The 18,962-nt window shown below is 34.0% G+C and overlaps 1 protein-coding gene across 3 annotated transcripts in view; it reads right to left on the bottom strand.

The window, feature by feature from the left end:
• Positions 1–757: 757 nt before the first annotated feature.
• The window catches only part of LOC132302642 (serine/threonine-protein phosphatase 2A 65 kDa regulatory subunit A beta isoform), a 49,841-nt gene continuing 31,636 nt past the window's right edge, over positions 758–18,962 (bottom strand). The window contains exons 1-13 of one of the 3 annotated variants that reach the window (XM_059799551.1): positions 12,346–12,491; positions 11,229–11,644; positions 10,548–10,794; positions 8,906–9,018; positions 5,235–5,314; positions 4,842–4,983; positions 4,630–4,710; positions 4,097–4,201; positions 2,677–2,859; positions 2,037–2,129; positions 1,395–1,534; positions 1,240–1,306; positions 758–1,117 (exon numbers count right to left, since the gene is read on the bottom strand). In XM_059799551.1, the coding sequence (XP_059655534.1) occupies positions 998–1,117; positions 1,240–1,306; positions 1,395–1,534; positions 2,037–2,129; positions 2,677–2,859; positions 4,097–4,201; positions 4,630–4,710; positions 4,842–4,983; positions 5,235–5,314; positions 8,906–9,018; positions 10,548–10,794; positions 11,229–11,621 (1,764 nt within the window). In that variant the 5' untranslated portion in view covers positions 11,622–11,644; positions 12,346–12,491 and the 3' untranslated portion in view covers positions 758–997. Of the gene's footprint in view, positions 1,118–1,239; positions 1,307–1,394; positions 1,535–2,036; positions 2,130–2,676; positions 2,860–4,096; positions 4,202–4,629; positions 4,711–4,841; positions 4,984–5,234; positions 5,315–8,905; positions 9,019–10,547; positions 10,795–11,228; positions 11,645–11,860; positions 12,297–12,345; positions 12,492–18,962 lie in introns of those variants that run through there. The other 2 variants (XM_059799552.1, XM_059799553.1) reach the window with 2 other exon arrangements.

Genomic DNA, 18,962 nt, shown 5'->3' with positions numbered 1-18,962 from the left:
CTCTCTACCACATGGTTTCTATGTTCATTACAATTTCTTGCAACGCTACCTCAAATTTCGATGCATCTTTTTCTAACAAACGGTTTCTATGGACAACTCCTTCCAATGTCGATACATCCCCTTCGAACAAACGGATTAATTTCGATACATCCCTCTCTACCACATGGTTCCTATGTTCATTACAATTTCTTGCAACGCTACCTCAAATTTCGATGCATCCTTTTCTAACAAACGGTTTCTATGGACAACTCCTTCAAATGTCGATACATCCCTTTCGAACACACGGATTAATTTCGAGACATCCCTCTCTACCACATGGTTTCTATATTCATTACAATTTCTTGCAACGCTACCTCAAATTTCGACGCATCCTTTTCTAACAAACGGTTTCTATGGACAACTCCTTCAAATTACGATACATCCCGATTAATTTCGATACATCCCTCTCTACCACATGTTTTCTATGTTCATTACAATTTCTTGCAATGCTACCTCTGCTCTCAGTAAACATAGTCTTACACACACATCCTTCTCGGTTCAATCACGACAACAACCTTACATGGCTCATTTCGAGATTAAAATCATTAGCCATGTCCTTATAACTTTACAACTATTGATTTCAAGTGCCAAATTCAAAAAGACCCTTGCTTCCACAGGTTATAATCATTGAGGAAATTGTTAAAATCATCTAACAGAATGTATAAGGTTCCTGTTTGTCAGTATCTCAAGACACTAGCTTTTTAATTACCAAAAAGGATAATAATAATAAAAATAAATAAATAAATAATAAAAACCGGAAACACTAAATCTACGAGGCAAAACAAAACTGATGTCTTGCAAACAACACCACATTTCTTCAGAAACCATATATAAGATATCTCTACATGCTAGTCCCAGCAATACCCCTCTCAGCATCAAGAAAGAAGACAAATAGCAGAATTATAGCACCTTTAGCAAAAGGGCTGTTAATGCAAATACCAGTTCTAGAGGTAAATTCTTAGCTCGACATCATGACATGATCAATTGCCTGAAGTCCTTGGTTGGCGAAAAAACGGACATCAACATCTGGGTCCTCAGCAAGCTCAACCAAACAGGGACGGATTGTCTTCTCCACTACCTGCATTTTTTACAGAAGTTTTAGTGAAAATGACAATAGGAATAAATTAGTAGACCTCTTTCAAGTTCACACACGCGCGCTAACATAGAAAACTACTGAGGGTAAAAAAAATAGATACTTACAGATTGGTCAACAATTGGAATGAGAGACTGCAACACCTTCGCCACATTGAACTTGATGTTCGGCACTCTGTAAAGAGCAATTAGGCCCCGTTCAAAACTACCAGAAACTAGAATAGCATCATGATGAATAAATGAAGTCAAAGAGAGTCATCTACCTGTCTTTTGATGCAGTAACGACGACAGGCAACAACTTTGAACATGTAATTTCCGGGCCCATGACTGGGACCAATAAAGAAATTGCACGAAGAATGGTCATCCGATACAAATAGTGTGGATTGTTAATCATATCCAAGACCTGCCCAGATTAAAATCCAATGGTTATTTCTTGAGCAAATAGCGAATAGCACAAAGATTCCAAGAGCATGAAACAATTCACAAGTAGCAAACAATCATTAAGATATCAACAAAACAAAAACAATCTATACATGGCACACGAAGGAAACTTAAACGGCACAAAGAATTGAAGCAAAATAAGTCTATTTACAAATCTGTATCCTGTGATTTCATTTAAATCAGATTAATAATATAATGCAATGACAAAAGTAGTTGGTCCATTGACCAATCATTGAAGATTGCACAGTTATAAAATGAAACGACTACTAGGCTGATGGGATTGCTTATTCCATTCAACCTCTGGACTCTGATAACCACCAGTTATTATACAGAAACAAGATGTGGACTGAAATATTTAATCCAAAATCCATGGGCACAACAGAAATATCACCAAAATGCCCATCACAAAAGTTCGACTTTGAGAAAGTGGATGAAATTTTTGGTCAAAAGCCATTAGAAAAAACCTGTGGGATAATATGCTGCATTGCCCACTCCGGACCAAATTCTTCTGCAAGGCGCTTTAAGTTATTAGCCGCAGCATCTCGGATTGAGTAAACCTGCACCAGATATCCAAAACAATAAGCTATAGAAATATTATAAAAAATAGATCTAAGACCGTTCACGTCTAGGTCAACATTGCTCGTCTCTTTTAAACTAGGCACTAATGGCTGGTATGAAATATAGGCAAAAAATTGATAAAATAATTAGGTGAACCCTGCCAGACTTCCACACTTTAAGAGAATTGAAGGTAAATTCTGTGATTAGGACTTGAGAGAATTCAAGGAAAATTCTGTGATTCGGATTCACAATCAGCTTTTAGTTTGTCATATATCATATATGTTCAATTTTCTTAACAAAACAAAAAACTCTTATGTTCAACTTGCAGCATTATTCTGATCACTTATCCCTGTCATTTGGCTCTGATAAATAAAACAATGCTCATTAAACGAAGAAATATAAAGAAGCACACCCAAACGTAACCATTGCTGGACAAACAAAAGAAGCAAATATATTGTCAAGGACAATACATGCAAGTAAAAGAGGAAATAATGACCCATACATTTCAAAGTGCTTATATATAGAACAAGATAAAAGATCACAAACCTTGTCCTGTAACCACTGCATGCAGAGACCACCAAGCTTATCATCAAAAAACCCTACACCCAACTGACTTGCCAATAGAGGTATATACTCTATTATTGCAAGCCGGACCCTCCAATGTCTATCCTCTGCAAGCTCAACTATAGCTGGTAATAAAGATTGGGACAAAAGATCAATTCCAATAACCTGCAAGAATGGATAATTTCATCAATTTCATTATGATTGGAGGAAAAATATATAACTAAATCTTGGGGTTACAAGGGGGCAACGCATAAGCAGAGTGCATGGTAAAGTTTAAAGAGACAAATGCCTAAAAAAATTTAAAAGTACAATGCATGCATTGGTAAGAGCTGCTAAGCCGTTTACGAAAATTACTTTTTATATACCAAAAAAAAGAGCTGCATAAGCCGTAGGTATTATGAAAAAATGTAAAAAAAAGTTTTCAAAAGAGTAGAGCACATTATAACAATATGTAAAGATATGCTCAGAACGTCTGTAAAAGTAGATAGCATTAAAGCAAGGGCAAAGGTGATTTTATCCCTCTGGTTTCAACAGATTAGACTAGAGCTCCCACCAAAATTTAGAACTTGGTTGTGGCACCATCTATACAAAATATGTTTATGTAAGGCCCCATCCTTGGAGAGAAAAATCTAAGTTACATGCATGTCTAAAAATTTTAAAATTATTTAAATCTAAAATTTTCTAATGTGTTTTTCATGTTTATGCATCTCTTTCATTGACCCTCATCAACATTCGTGGACAAAGCTTACGAGGATTCTTCTCCTAGAATTAGTTAAAATAAAAAATCCATAACGTGAATAAGTGGAATCTAGAAGGGACAAGAACATAGCTGCTATTGCCTATTCACCAAAGTTAAACTAAAGCCACTAGCTGGTGAGGCGTTTTTGGAATGGTAATTCTGAACTGCATTCTTATTAAATGTTATTACATTATCTACTCCATCTTCAACTTATTTTATGATGCAACTAGAGTTTTCTCATCCCATGGAGCCACCCACCTTGAAGATCTTTTATTCTATCAAGTTTCTCTATCTAATTTCACAATCCTCTTTTTTTCTGCTTCTCTCTCTCTACACTTAAAAGTTTCTCTATATTTATGCATGTAATATAAAAAGAAGTCATTCTATTTTCGAACACACCTTAAATTATTGTTATTTTGGTTAAATTTAAATGATGTTCTAGTTCATAAAGTTTTCATCTACTCCTCTTTGAAGCTCAATTTTCTTTTTTATGTGATTTTGCAGTACAATTTTCATTGATTATAAACTTGCTAAAGTTGTTTAAGAAACAATTCAGCAATGTTGGGTTGAGAGGGGAAAATTGAAAACTGATAAGTAAACAAGTGAAAAGGACCGAATAGAAGAACGGTAGAATGAGGTCCAACACCTCAAACTGTCACAAACCTGATTGACTTGATCAAGCTTGCTGATAATGTTAAGGCGCACATCAGGAAATTCATCCTTCAGAAGGGAAAGAAATATTGGAAGAAGCTGTTCAATTGTTGCATCCTGCATTAACCACCAAATTGAATAAACAAAACTTACCAAAAAAAAAAATCTTCATAGAATCAGGGATCTTAACAACACTGTATTTTACCTAATGAAAATTTTGGATTTAATTTTACATAGGTGAAATTATCCATTCAAAAGATTCTTGCTCATGAGAAAAAAAAATAAATAAAAAATAAAAATAATAATAATAATAATAATAATAATAATAATATTGCTACTAAGCCGACAAAAACTCGGGGAAATACAAAATAGATTTACTAAATATTATAAAAAGCAGTTAACAAAAAAAAAAAAAAAAAAAATTGCACCCAGAAATAAGAGTGTTGCAAACTTAAAATATGCTAATTGAATCCGAACACGCAAGAAAAAGACGAATAATAGCCTCAACCAAAAGTTACTGCCTAAATGATCATAGGATATTCTACCTTTCCTAGTACAGGAGCCATTCCCATAATAACTGAAGCCAAAGCAGAGCGAACATGCTGGGAAGAATCTGATGATAATTCCTACAAGATGTTGCCAAATGAAAAGATGGTTGAAGGCGAACAGAAAGTCAATGGAATGTGTGTGTGTGTGTGTGTGTGTGTGAGAGAGAGAGAGAGAGAGAGAGAGAGAAGCATTTCACAGATGACTGCACCTTCACGCAGGGAAGAATATGCTGAATTGCAAGTTCTGGATTAAGAATCCTGCAAAACTTTGTGACTTTACCAGCGGCTGCTATACGTACTTCGGCCTCATTATCTCGAAGCAAACGCACATATGCAGGAACCAAATCCGTCCTTAAAACAAAATTATGATCACCATCAATTTGACATTTCAAAAGAGATGGAAGGATACCAATAATGCAGCACCAAGAAAATCACAAAAGATAAGACGAAAAAATAATGCTCTTGAATTCTTTTTCCACGTGTTGCCAATATGGTAGATAGAAAACATGGTGAATAGAATAAATGTAACCAAAATATTATGTGCCAAATTACAAGAATGCAGTAAAAGTGTGCCAATTTGGCATCTTACAATAGACAGATACCTGGTAGGCTCAGGCCCCACAGCTTCACAAAGCTCATACAATTGATTTGCAACCATGTATCGTACACGCCATGACTTATCCTGTAGAACATAAACATTATAAAAAATAAACTAGAACAAGCAGAACATAAAATGTCTTAGAAGATAACTAAAAGAATATCAAGTAATAGATGCTCTGGAAGGATCACAACATCATTTGAGCAGTCTCAATAAAAAATAAATTATGCAAGAAATAATACTCTTAAAAACATCATCACAAATAGTAATTATTCAGCAGCACAAAATCAACTCAAAAAATTAATTGTAGAGAAGATATCACATATAAGGCAAATGGGCCATCACCATAAACCAAGACCAGAAAACCTGAAAACTACTTGTAAAAATATCTCTAAACCATAGAATATATAATAAAATGCATCTAGTTATGACTCCATCTTAAAGAAGGCATATAATATGACTCGGCAAGACTCAGTCTTAATTATGCAAGGTCCAAGTGGAAACTGCATCTATAACACCTACCAAATCAAGGCTCAGGCCTTGATAGCATCCTTATGGTCCTTTTTGTGAACTTTAAAAAACCGCTGCCATTTATCTCCATAATCCATCCCCAGCTTGAGAAAACTCAACCCCAAATCCCGAACCCCAAATCCCGAATAAGATATATGCATGGAAACCGATCAAAAAAGTCATGGTTTGAGTGTTGGAACTAATCGTCACTGATCCATGTACAATCTAAAAACAGGCATCCATTCCATTTGATGATATACTTTCCATAGGCACCTGCACTGGTAAATACAAACAGATGATGAACAAACCATCCTTCAAACCTGGTGCTGTGGGAGATATAATTGGAGGATCCTAAGGTGTATCATCAACAAGACTAGTGGATGGACTCAAATTCTAAAGGGCTAGCCTAGTGCACGGGACTCCCACCATTGTGGAGTCTAGGAAAGGTTAGATGTAAGCAATCTTACCTTTCTTACCTCTGTATGCACATAGATTGTTTGTTTCAATCTCATTTTTTTTTTGATAAGTAAGAATTTTATAAAAAGCGCCCAAAAGGGGAACGAAACCCATGGAAACAAAAGGCCACAAAAAGCCTCAAGCCTTCAAAGAGGCCAAAAAAATAACAATCTCCTCAACAAAACGATAATATCTCCCTGAGACCCAACAAAAAAAGTGGAAATAATAGAGAACTTAAGCATAGAAATGGATTTCTCCTTGCCATCGAAATATCTCCAATTTCTCTCAAGCCAAATGCACAACCAAATACAGAGAGGGGTAGCCCTCCAAGCATCCCGGATGAGATCCGGGTAACAATGGAGCAACCATACCATCGCGCCAAGGCCCACCCTCAAGGACACAAATTATAGATATTGAAAATATTAATTATGCCCATGTTTTTTGGTAAGCCAAAAACTTAAGCACGGAGTTGATTTTCTTGAGACTTTTGCAAGAACATGCACTTTTTGAATGGAGCTCTTATAGGCACATTAAAGATATATTTTAGGCCAATGTGTATCACAGCCATTGTCTCTTTCATTAAATTCAGCAAACCTGCTTCTCAAATCTGCCTATGCCTAGAAAATTTTCATTTTTTATTGCAGGTTCCCATTGAATCTCTTTTTCTTTTTTTTTCTTTTTTTATAAGTAAAGGTTCCCACTGAATATCATCCTGTATGTCATTAATAATCAAGCTTCAGCTTTAGGGATACCCATTTTTTATTTTTAATTGAAGCGCTTTTTTTTTTTTTTTTTTTTTTTGGTGATACTTCAATGTGCAGCACCAAATCTATGAAGTAAACGAGTCCAAATTTCAAAGAGGCTGACCAAGGACCTATTTACCAATTTGTTATAAATTAGAAACATGACCACCAATAAAACATCAAAGAAGACCAGAGGAACATCAATTGACTACCCTTGTTTGACCAGAATTTGTAGGTAAAAAGAAGAACATCCCAAACTTGAATGGAGAAATTTCCACAAAGTATGCCAAAAAGAACTTGTAAACTTCGCATCACTGTCCAAAATAATAGCTTTAGACCCCCATGAACTACTTACTTTTAAAGAACGGTTGAGTAATATGGACAGAATCTGAAGCTTTTGAAAAATGAGTGAAGTAAGCCATTTTTCAAAAGCAGTCACCACCATACCTTTGCCGATTCAACAAGTTTTATCTAGCAAACCTTGCTTTCTATCATCCATAATATCATACACATCAGAATGCTACTCAAATGAGAGCAAACCAACTGGAGTAATCTACAAGCTTTTTCTTAACTTTTAGTTATTTCCACCGTTTCAAATGGATCAGATTTACCCTCCAACAGTCTTTTTATTCAATCAAGAAAGGGATATTGTGGCACCCCATAATGGGGGGTAAAAAATTAATTTTTTCCATGTTCCAAAAATTCCTAAAAGTTAGGTTGTTCGTTTGACTAATTGCCTGAAAATTATAACTCGTAAGGGTTCCCCAACTGGTCCAAGTCCCATGTATGACTAATGATTACAAATCCCAGTTCTTGTGTAGAAACTCGTAGAAATTGACAATTCCAACCTTGCACACCTTACATAACAATTGCATATTATGCTTGAGGCCTACAACAAAAAAGTAAGTTCCTTCCAATCTATTGGAACTGAGATCATGCCAATCTAAATAAAATGCTACCGTTAAATAATAATTATGTCACTATTGTACCCTTGGGCACTATTTGTAACTTGAATTTTAAGCTTACACTGGTGGGAAATTATTGAAAATGTAAATATTTACTATTTATAAGGTTTACTTTGACTAGAATATGATTTGTCAAAACTTGTGGTGACTTCGTAATTTCGAATTTACAGCCACTTAACCAAAGTGAAAAATTGGTCCAAAACATGGGAGAAAACATTCAAAGAAAACAAACAGACCATTTGGCTTTGAACAAAACCTTTTAAGTATTGATCTATTTAGGCCTCTTCATTCATGGCTTATGGACTGTCATAACTCCTCCTTTTGGCTTATTTTATTTCATTGTAGCACCTTCAATTTGAATGACATCACCCCTCCATTCAATTATATCTATATTTGTTTTCATGCAAATTACTGAATCATCTTACACAACCAAGAATAATACAGAAATTAGTACATGTATTTACGCACTATACAATTTATACAAATGCACTAATGAAGTTTCTTTATTCTAAAATGATTCAACAATTCTGAAGTAGATCAGGGGAAAAGATAAAAAAACACATGCCTGATTTCATCATAGTGGGAGAGAATATAGCAAAACATCAATTAAGTGTTAAGATGGTAACACGAAAAGTATGCAAAGTTACGAATGAATGAATCTGTACATAATCAGTTACTACCCACACCAAACTTATCAAAACAAGGAAAACAAAAAACAAATATCATACCCAACACGCCATCAATTATTTTCACATACAATATATGCTACTTGAATCAAGCAACAATTCACAAAATAGTACACCATGAAGAAGGTACAAAAAATTTGCTTGTGAAACTATGAATATAATTTCTAATAGAAAATATGACAAATATATATTTTATCTGGAGAGTAACTTATGAGAATGAGTTACCAGATGTAAAGAACCAAATGACGATAAAGCAACGTAAAACAAAATTAATATATATATAACTTAAGAAGAAATAATTGATCCATAGCACACCTGGGAGAAGTTGACAATGACGGGAAGAATGTGTGCAACACAATCCTGGGGCTCCAACAACTTGCCAAGAGCAGCACAGCCCTCAACAGCTAATAAGCGAACAGAATCTTGATCTAAAATGGACACCAATTACAAAACCCCATATTTAGCAGATAAAACATGTAATGAAAATTGGAAAAGTGACCTATTCAAGGGAAAAAAAACATGGAAAATAATGGGAAAACTACATGAGTGAACAAATAACAATCATCTTTTTTTTTTTTTTTTTTGATAAGTAAAAGAGTGAACAAATAACCATCATCTTAAAACATATTGCATTCCCTTTATGAAGAAAATAGAAATGATTATTTGTCAGAAACATATTTGTACAATAACATCAAATGACCTGCGTCGAAGATAGATTCCAATTAGTTGAAAGTCAAAAGCCAGTACCAGTAATAGGTCATTTTCGTTTGGTCACTAATGAAAACACAGCTATTTAATTGCCACAAGTTCATGCTATACTCTAATCTCTACTAGTTTCTAAAGGTTAGCAGAGTATGAACTGGAAGCAATTTCAAAGTTATTAGTGATTATTTTGCTTAGAACTACCATCTAATTTTTCCAAAGACCTTTTAAAAATATATTTTCTGAAAATGTTATCAAAGTATGACTTTGAAGAAACGTGTTGAATAGAGTCGAAGTTATTAATTATGGCTGTTTTTTTAGAATTACCACCCATTTTCTATAAATCACTCTATTTTCTGTCGAACCTTTCTGGATTCTCCATTCTCATAATGTAATGGAAGTTTTAAGCTATAAAGCTAAAGTTCCTTCTGGTTATTTATTATTAATAACAAGCTTTAGCCTTTCTGTCTATATCTTGATCTAGCTTGCTGTAAATTCACTAACAAATGAATCTACACAACTGGTGGACACTATGTTACTTGAGATCTGTATCAGAGAATGGGCCAGCCATCAGTCATGCTCATTACATAATCATATTGTTAAAAGATAATTATAGAACAATATGTTTCCATATCCACGGACACATGCTCAAGGTTCATTGAAAAACTGGCTATCTTATTAACTGAAAGTAGAAAGTATAATCCCAAGTTCCCAACAAATTTTTTTATGGAAAAACATGATGATAATCCCTTAATGCATTGCAGCATGCGAGTTGTGGGTTTATGTATACACAATATATATGAACAAGGTGCAGGTTCATGATATGAGGCAGTTTTGGAAATTGATGGCGTTCAACATTAACCAGCTATGCTAACAGGCCTCTTCATCTAAAACCATCCCTTCCTCCTTGATACTATTACCATTCTCCTGTAGGAGAAAGTTTGTAGTCATCATATCCCCTGGCTCCTAACCCATTTCAAATATATATTCTATACTATTCTATGTTCTGCTTGCCAATTACGATTATATATCTGTATGTTAATTCATAATGGTCCACTAACTTACTCTTTCAATCAATATTCAATGTTCTAAGATTCGACAAGAATCACATCTACTGCTAGAGGAAGGAAATGTCCCAAGAATTGCTTCCCTAATTTTCAGTACAATGAACTTTCATACACCAATTTAAACATACATCTGAACATGAGTTGGGAGATTAGGCGTTATGAAAAACAATACGTAGAAATTCATTTACCATCTTGTGTAAGGTCATCAAATATTGACATGATGTCAGTCTTCAGATGAGCAGGTTCAACCGTTGCAGCGAACTTCCCCAAGTTTGTTGCAGCAGACCTCCTCACCATAGGCATGTCATCTTGACACAACTGGCTGTATATTGACCTTAATTCTGTCTTTAGCATCTCCGGGGCACTAGGATAAGCAATATGGAACAGTCCACATGCGGAAACTCGAGCAGTAAACCATTCACCAGCTGCCAGTCTCTGCAGAAGGTAAATCGAAAATATAAGGGAAGTTAAAAATAATTAAAAGGGATAAGATCAGAGGGATAAACAAGAAGAGCTTATTACAAAGGATGAAATAAGAAATGCAGGAAGAAATATTTACAAACATGGAGCAACTACCTTGATTAGAAGTAAAATAATATAAGGAGCAACATGCATGTTAAGTAACTCAAAATCTACTATCCACTTCTTCTAACCAAAATTTCAGACCCAAAAAAAGCCAATCTAACATTGTAGTGAGGATATGCAGTTTAGAAAGAGACATCAGTGTAACAAGTGAGAAACAAAATTCAGGTGCCATGTATGAGATTGACAATTAAAAATTGCTGCAGATATGTTGCTTGAAGATGAATAACAATAGGAAGGAGCAGCAGAAACAAAAAACTAAAAATATAGGAGAGCATTTATCTAACCTTCACCAAAGGAATAAACCAATCAACCAAATCATTCTCCCTCATCTGAGATCCAATTCTACACAATGACTCAACCGCTTTGTCCCTCACACAAGTTTCCTCAACAGTGCAAAGGGTTTCCAGAGGCGGGAGCAAGACATGGGCATGCTCCACTCCTCCAACGTACGGAATAAACACACCCAACTCTTCAGCCATTGCAAGAAGCACCTCATCGTCATCGTCATTGTTTTCGCTCAAAAATGGGATCAATTCCTTCCGTGTTCGCTCCTCCCCAAGAGCACGCGCAATTGTAGACAACCTCCGAATCGAATTCAAACGTAACTGAATATCATCATTCTTCAGCTCATCTATCAGAACAGCTATTGGGTAAAGTGGCTCGTCTACCATCGCCATCGTATCACACAATTTTCACAAAGCTTCAAACAATTAATAAAAAGGAGTCAGCTTGTGCCATAATGTAGATCATAAACCATAGAAAATTCAATCTGTATTATTAGTTCAATCTCTAAAATAAAACCAATTAACATCGAATCATACAGAAATCACATTGGTTTCAGATGACCATAATTCTATTATGATAAAAATAAGGCAAAAGAGAGAGAAAAACAAAGGATAAGAGAGAAGATCTTAACCTCCAACAGCTAAGTAACATATGTGAAGAAAAACCAAGCTCCATTTGTTTTCCTAGAAAATCTAGGAAAACAAAATAATTTAAATTTCTTCATTATTTGGGACCCAAGATGGGAAAAAATCTACTCAACTACCCTACTTAGTTGCGTAAACTCGTTCAATTTATTCAGTTCCTACGTTCTCTTAGCAAGTAAATAAGGTAATTGAAAATATTTGCTAGGTGAAGACTCTGAGATCTGGAACGAATCCGAGGATTTATATACAGAATAACGTCCAAATTTTGGGGAAATGTAAAGAATCGATTAGAAACTCAATTTCTAAAGCACAAACCCTAAGGATTCAGCAGTTGCTCTATTGATTGTTCACGATGTAGATCAATGGATTATAAAATTATATTGTAAAACAAGAATGAAAAGGTGATACATATGCGTGTGTACATCTGAATATCTACAGAGCGAAAGATACAGAGAGAGAGTAAATAGATAACCAGGAGTCGTCGTGTCGCTGCTTGTAAAGGATCCGCGACCACTTCCTCTGATTCAGAGGCCTGCCTTTCGTCTCTACTAGGTGTGTGTGTGAGAGAGAAAAAAATGAGAGAGAAAGTGATTTATTTTGTTCTTATTTCTTTGTAAACACTCGAGTCCAGACGACTAGGCAGTCTGGGCTTGGGATTAATATGGATCAGTAGGCTGGGCTTGGAAGTAATAAGGATCAGTGGTCTGGGCTTGGAATTTGTATGGATCAGTTGACTGGGCATGGAATTAATAATGATCAGTGGGCTTCTTTTGGGCTACAAACATCCAGCCCAAATTGGAGACACCAATTAGGGGGCCTTAGGCAATGGTAATTTGTTCTCAACTTAGGTCGTTGACTCATTGCAAGGGCTAGAAGATAGCACTTGCAAAAGTGGAGCCCAAATCCCACTTTGTTTTTTTTAGAATTATATTATTTAGCCTAGAGTACTATCAATTTTGGTACAAAGTAAATTTGAATATAATAAAAATAAAAATAAAAAATCACTCAAATCCAGGCGAAAAAAAAATCTCAAACAAACATAATATTCAATAAAGTGATTGCTTTAGAATTAAAAATATTTCCTCATGCTTTGAGTTCTTATCAATCGTGAAGCAATGAGTCTTGGCTTTTTTTTTATCTAATAAATTAGTAAAAAAAGTTTATATTATTACTTCAAAATGTTCTGGTTGGTTAAGTAGACAACGCCATAAATTAAATATCATAGCATAAGATAACAAATATGTGCTTTAGTGTTGGATGTTACAATATTACTTAGATGGCATGCCCAAATGATGTTCAAATATACTTTTTTTCATTTTTTACATTCAATTGTACCTTATATATATATATATAAACTATTTACTATTCTTTATATTTTGTAATGAGGGTGTGAGTTTCTTGCAAACAAAAAAAGGTCAAAGGTAAAAGGTAAAAGGCAAAATAAACACAAATGGGTCCTATATAGAACAAAGTGATTAAAAAGGGGTCCACTGTAAAAGATGTTTGTGACTTTCAGTTTAAGACTCAACATTATCTTCAAATATCTAGGCAAAATGATCAACCTCTCACAGTAGTCAAATCCTATGATAATTTTTTTTTATGGAATTGATCCGTTTTATTGAGAACTTCTTGGACCACACGCCACAATATGCTAGATGAAAGGATCCTCCATTAGTATGAATTTAATAATTGGTAATCTTTAATGGTATGAATTTTAATTTATGAATTTAATATTTAAATTTTTTATTCCTCAACTAGGAGGATTACGATGGAGTACGTATGGTAAGAGAAGCACAATTTTTTTTGTTCATGAATTGCCAAGTGAGGATATCACACGAGGGTAATTTGATAGTTTGTGATGAAATTTCAACATAAGTTGTTCTTTACTTGTACGAGTAATTAATAGTTTCTTTTGAACTTCTAACATGCACGCTTGGCTCAATACTATTATATGTTGGATGGTTGCATATATTATATGTGTTGGATTGGTGATTTCTCCTTTATTATATATATAGATATATCTTCTTTTGAAGATCCTAAAGTGCCGTACAATGGTTTCAAAAGATTTTATTAGGTAATTTAGGCTAAAATTTAATGTTTTTCAAATGCTAAGATATTTTTTTCTCTCTTAAAGATTGTGTTGTATGATCGTTCCAAAATGTTTTACTATGCTAGGTTACCATTTTTTTTATTAACAAGGCAAATTTTATTAAGTTATAAGAAAGTTAGTACAATCAAATTGTAACAATTCTAATAGTCAAGGTTGTCAAACAGTCCAAGTTAAATAAGAAGTTTTCTCCAATAAAGCCTTATTACTTACTGTGTGAGCCACTCTAGTCTTACTTATAGGGTTTCAAAGCAGCAGACAACCTGGTAATCGCTTCAACGTAATTTCAGTATTTTCCAATAAAACTTTGAGTTGCAAAGTCCATGGCTCTTAATTGCATGATCGACTTGCAATCTCATTCTACTTCAACATTAGTATGCCCCCATTAATACAAAAGCTTCTGGTGCTGAGGTCGTAGCCAAACTGAAGAAGAAAATTAATGCTACTTTAAATAGATCATGCAAAATGATCTCTTGGAAGCAAACCACCCCCATCTTCTCCTGATTAACTGTTGTATGTTGTATCGATATTCAATTTCACCATTCCTTGTAATGGAGCGGACCACTGTTACCGAGAAGCTATTAAAACTTGTATGGGAACATAATTTTTAGGACATTCTAACTACTTATAATTTATTATATCCAAAAATTTAGTAAAATAAAATTGAGCTTGTTTAACAGCTTGAAATGGATCACACTTAAATCCATTGAAATTTTTTTTTTTTTCTACCTTTCCAAATTTGGCAACTAAGAAAGCAAACCAAAATAGTTAAATCAACTATATTATCTTCATTCTTCCAACAATTGCCTAACCATAACCATATTTGTGACCATATAGCAACACTAGTAGGAATATCCATCGCAAAGGGCTCATATGCTATATGATGATTTTTGTTTCATGTGCATTGCATATTTTGACATATTGGTATATGTACTACGGGGTTTTCGAGATTTTTTGGGTCTTCCTTAGAGTTACGGACTATTAGAAATGCATTTAGGATCATTTTCTTCGCTTCGGATTAGTGGGCCCGGTTGGATTGTGTGTTCGGGAATTATCCCCGACACCATTTATTTTATTTTATGTTAAGTTGGGCATTTAGTTTATTTTGTGTAGCTTTTGTATATGTGTGCCAAGTTAGTAAATTCGCGTATGCACATTGAATTTTGGGAAAATACTCCCATTTGCCGTTTAAATTTGAAAGATATGGTAAAATATACATTTTTTTCTATCACCCCGTATGTAACGATTTATTCGTTTATGTCGCCGTTTAATTCATGTTTACACTTTAAGGTAACCTAATTATTATTTTTTTCTTTTCGTTCACGTTTCTGATGATTTATTTTTCTCAAACACATATTCTTAACACAAAATACATCTTTTGTTTAGTATAGCCCTTCTCTTTCACACTATCAAAGTAGTACTATTTATTGTGCAATCTCAGCAAGACTGTGACCACTCAATTGTTCTACTATCACTCTATTTTTTTTTTTTTTAATCTGTTGTTATTGTCAATCAAATGCTTGATCATTAATCAAAGTAATGAAACATATATATATATATATATATATACACACACACACATTGTAGAACACTGGAATTTTGAAAAATCATAGATTTTTATTGATGTTTGTAGATATTTATAGATTTTTTGTTTTGTTTTAAGATCTTTTAAATTTTGTTAGTATCTTTATTATTATTATTATTATTGTTTTATTTATTTTTTTGAAGTTTGTAAATCACCACATTCACCAGATGTTTTAGTAGAATATAAAGATATTTTCACAAGTATCACACCATATATTTATGCATTTATTATAAATATATAGGTTGTCAAGGAAAGATGGAAAAAAAAGGGATGCAATTTTGGATCATATTGAACAATTAGATGGAATGTTGTAACTCTAAGTATCATGGAGGTATTTCAAGAGTCAAATCACATTTATCTGGGGTAAAAGGTAGAGATATTGAAATTTGTTCAAAAGTACCGTAAGAGGTTCAAACTGCATTTTATTTTTAGTTTAGGCAACATAGCTGATTATTTGGATTGGAATTTTTTTTATTAATTTTGTGATGAATTGATCATGTTATGGACCTATAGTTATTGATTAATTATATTTGGATAGTTTATTTTTTTTATGATTATTGTGATAGTGTTAATTATAATATATTTATTTTATTATTTGTTACATATTTTTCATCGTCCTTACAAATATATGATATATAAGAAAATAATAAGATTTGTATAGCTGAATTTTTGGTCCCAAATTTTTAGTGCATATAATGTATTATATACGTACGTATCCGTATTTATATATATATATATATATATATATATATGTGTGTGTGTGTGTGTGTGTGTGTGTGTGTGTGTGTGTGTGTTGAATTTTTCAAACGTATTTTTTTTTAAAAAAAATATCAAATTATACTCGTATGTTTCCGTGCCCGTAGTTTTCCCGTACAATATTTTACTAACTATGTATGTGGGTACATGTTTTAAGTGAAGGTGGCAAGTTGTAATACATATGTAGACATGTGGGACCATAGTTGTTAAAGGCGCACCAAGCGCGCGCCTCGGGCGCCAGGCGCATCAAGGTGCAGCTTCAGCGCCTTGACTATGCTGAGGCGAGGCTGTTGACAAAGGCACGCGCCTTTTATATTGGGGCGAGAGGCTCAAGTAGTTAAAAAGGAGCGCCTTTGTCTTCTTCCTATTATTTTTGCCTTTTAAACATTTGTTGTGTTCAGACTTCACATTCTTCTCCTTATATAATAAATAATCTGATGATTCTGATGTGATAAAGTAACTTAACCACTACCACCAAAAAAGTTAAAAAGACATAAAAAAGTAAAGGAACCCAAATTAGGGCTCAATTATTGTACGAAATATTTGGGAGCTATGGGTCTCTTTGTCAAGCTCTCTCTCCGGCAAGCTCTCTCTTCGGCAACCAAGTAACCATTTTTTTTCTCTTCTTCTTCTTCATCTTCTCTGTTTTTTTTTTTCTTTTTCTTTTTTTTCTCTGATTTCTTTTTTTCTTTTGTCTTCTCTATTTTTTTTCCTTCTTTCTTCTCTATTTTTTTTTTTTTTTTTGGTTTTTCTTCTCTGTTTTTCTTTTTTCCCTTCTATTCTTGCTTTTCTCTCTGTCTGTCTTCTTCTCCGGCAACCAGCTTCTTCTTCTTCTTCTCTATTTTTTTTTTCTTTCTTCACTATTTTTTTCCCATTCTTTCTTCTCTGTTTTTTTTGTTCCTTCTTCTTCTCTGTTTTTTTTTTTCCTTCTGTTCTTGCTTTTCTCTTTTTTAATTATTTATTTATTTTAGCTATCAATTATCAACATGCCTGTTAGTTTTTCATCTAGAGTGTGGCCTGTGAAATGCTGCTATTTTAGGCTTTTTAGCTATGAAAATTGATGCCTGTAACGCCTATTATTATTTCATAATGTCGTTATTTTAGCTATGAAAATGCATGCCTGCTATTGTTTCTTGTGGACTGTGGCCTGTGAATGCCTTTGTTTTTTTTTTTTTCTTTGCTGTGAAAGTGCCTGTAGCACTTTTTAAGTGATGATCAAGATGGTGCTATGTTTATTGATGATAAGGATGACCCGATGATATTTAGATCTTTTGGTGGTCTTCTTAGGAGTTAAGATGAATTGATGAAGTGAACATTTCTATATTTGTTTTAGTTTTTATTTAATTAGTTAACTTTTGCATCTTTATGTTAGTAATTACTATGTTACTATGTTAACTATTGAATGCAAATATTTGGTCTAGTTTGCTTTTGCATCTTTATGTCAGTATGTTGATTATTAAACTTATGTATTTGGTTTTATTTTTTTTTTTCTCAACTTGTGCCTCGCTTTAGTCGAGCGCACGCCTCGCCTTACGCCTTATGCCTCAGGCTCCAAGGCACCTTGGCCCCTTAGTACGCCTTAAGCCTTTAACAACTATTTGTGGGACCCTTTCTCCAGTTATATAGTGGGTTATATAAGTAAAGAGAGGAATACAATTCTTCTTCCCCCATTTGCAGCCAACCATACCTCTTTCTAGCGGACTCGGATCTTTCCTCTGCTGATGGATCCAGTGGTCATCATTCAACCATGTTAATTAAAAAAATTAAAAAGGAGGAAACAAACCCAAGGCAAACGTGCCTTAATGTTTCAGACCCAGTTATCTCTCTCCTACCCCACACCCCAAATCTCCTGGTTCTCTCTCTTATTTCTCTCTCTAACTATACCCAAAAGAGTTTCTTGGAGCCGCGGGCGACCAATTACCTTGTGTATCTATAGCAAAGGCTAAGTTAGTTTGTACTAATTATCAAGCCCAAATCAACTATTGATCGAGTCTCTCCTCAATAATTATCCTTAAATGTCAATTATGTCATGCATTCAATGAATATGCAGAACAAAAATACAATCATGTGGAAACTAAACAGCAAATATATTTGGCAAGCAAGAAAATGAAGGAAAACAAAGAAAGCAAAAAATTTGATCCTTATAAAAAGTTAAGACCAACCAAGGTAATCTAATAAAAATCTGAATTACTTTTTCCACATCTCACCAAGGTATGCTTTTTTTCTCAGTTTTCGTTAAATTTTTTTCAAGATTTCATTGTTATTGGTGTAAAGGTAATAAATTATCTGGCTACTTGATAAAAGATGGTGACTCCAAGAAACTCTTCTTGGCATAGTTAGAGAGAGAACCATGAGGTTTGGGGACATGGGGTATGGAGACATACAGAATTGGGTCTAAAACATTAAGGGAGTGTTTGACTTAACATTGTTCTTTTTCTTTTCTTTTTTTCTTTTCTTTTTTTTTTTCTTTTTTGCCTTTAACTAAACATCAACGTTTTAAATGATCTGGCTCTACTTCTTTTTAGTTGACGTGGCTGAATGATGGCCGCTGGATCCACCAGCGGATAGAAATTCTAGCAGTTATTTTTTCCACCAAGGTTTGACAATCTCTGGCATTAATGGTTTTTGAGGACAATGGTAG

The sequence above is a fragment of the Cornus florida genome, unplaced genomic scaffold (genome assembly GCF_030987335.1).
Source record: "Cornus florida cultivar Cherokee Brave unplaced genomic scaffold, ASM3098733v1 CherokeeBrave_3.0.0_Hap2_Chr04, whole genome shotgun sequence".
Classification (NCBI taxonomy): Eukaryota; Viridiplantae; Streptophyta; class Magnoliopsida; order Cornales; family Cornaceae; genus Cornus; species Cornus florida.
Note: the sequence above shows the minus strand (reverse complement) of the source record. Positions and strands in the feature narration are given on the sequence as shown.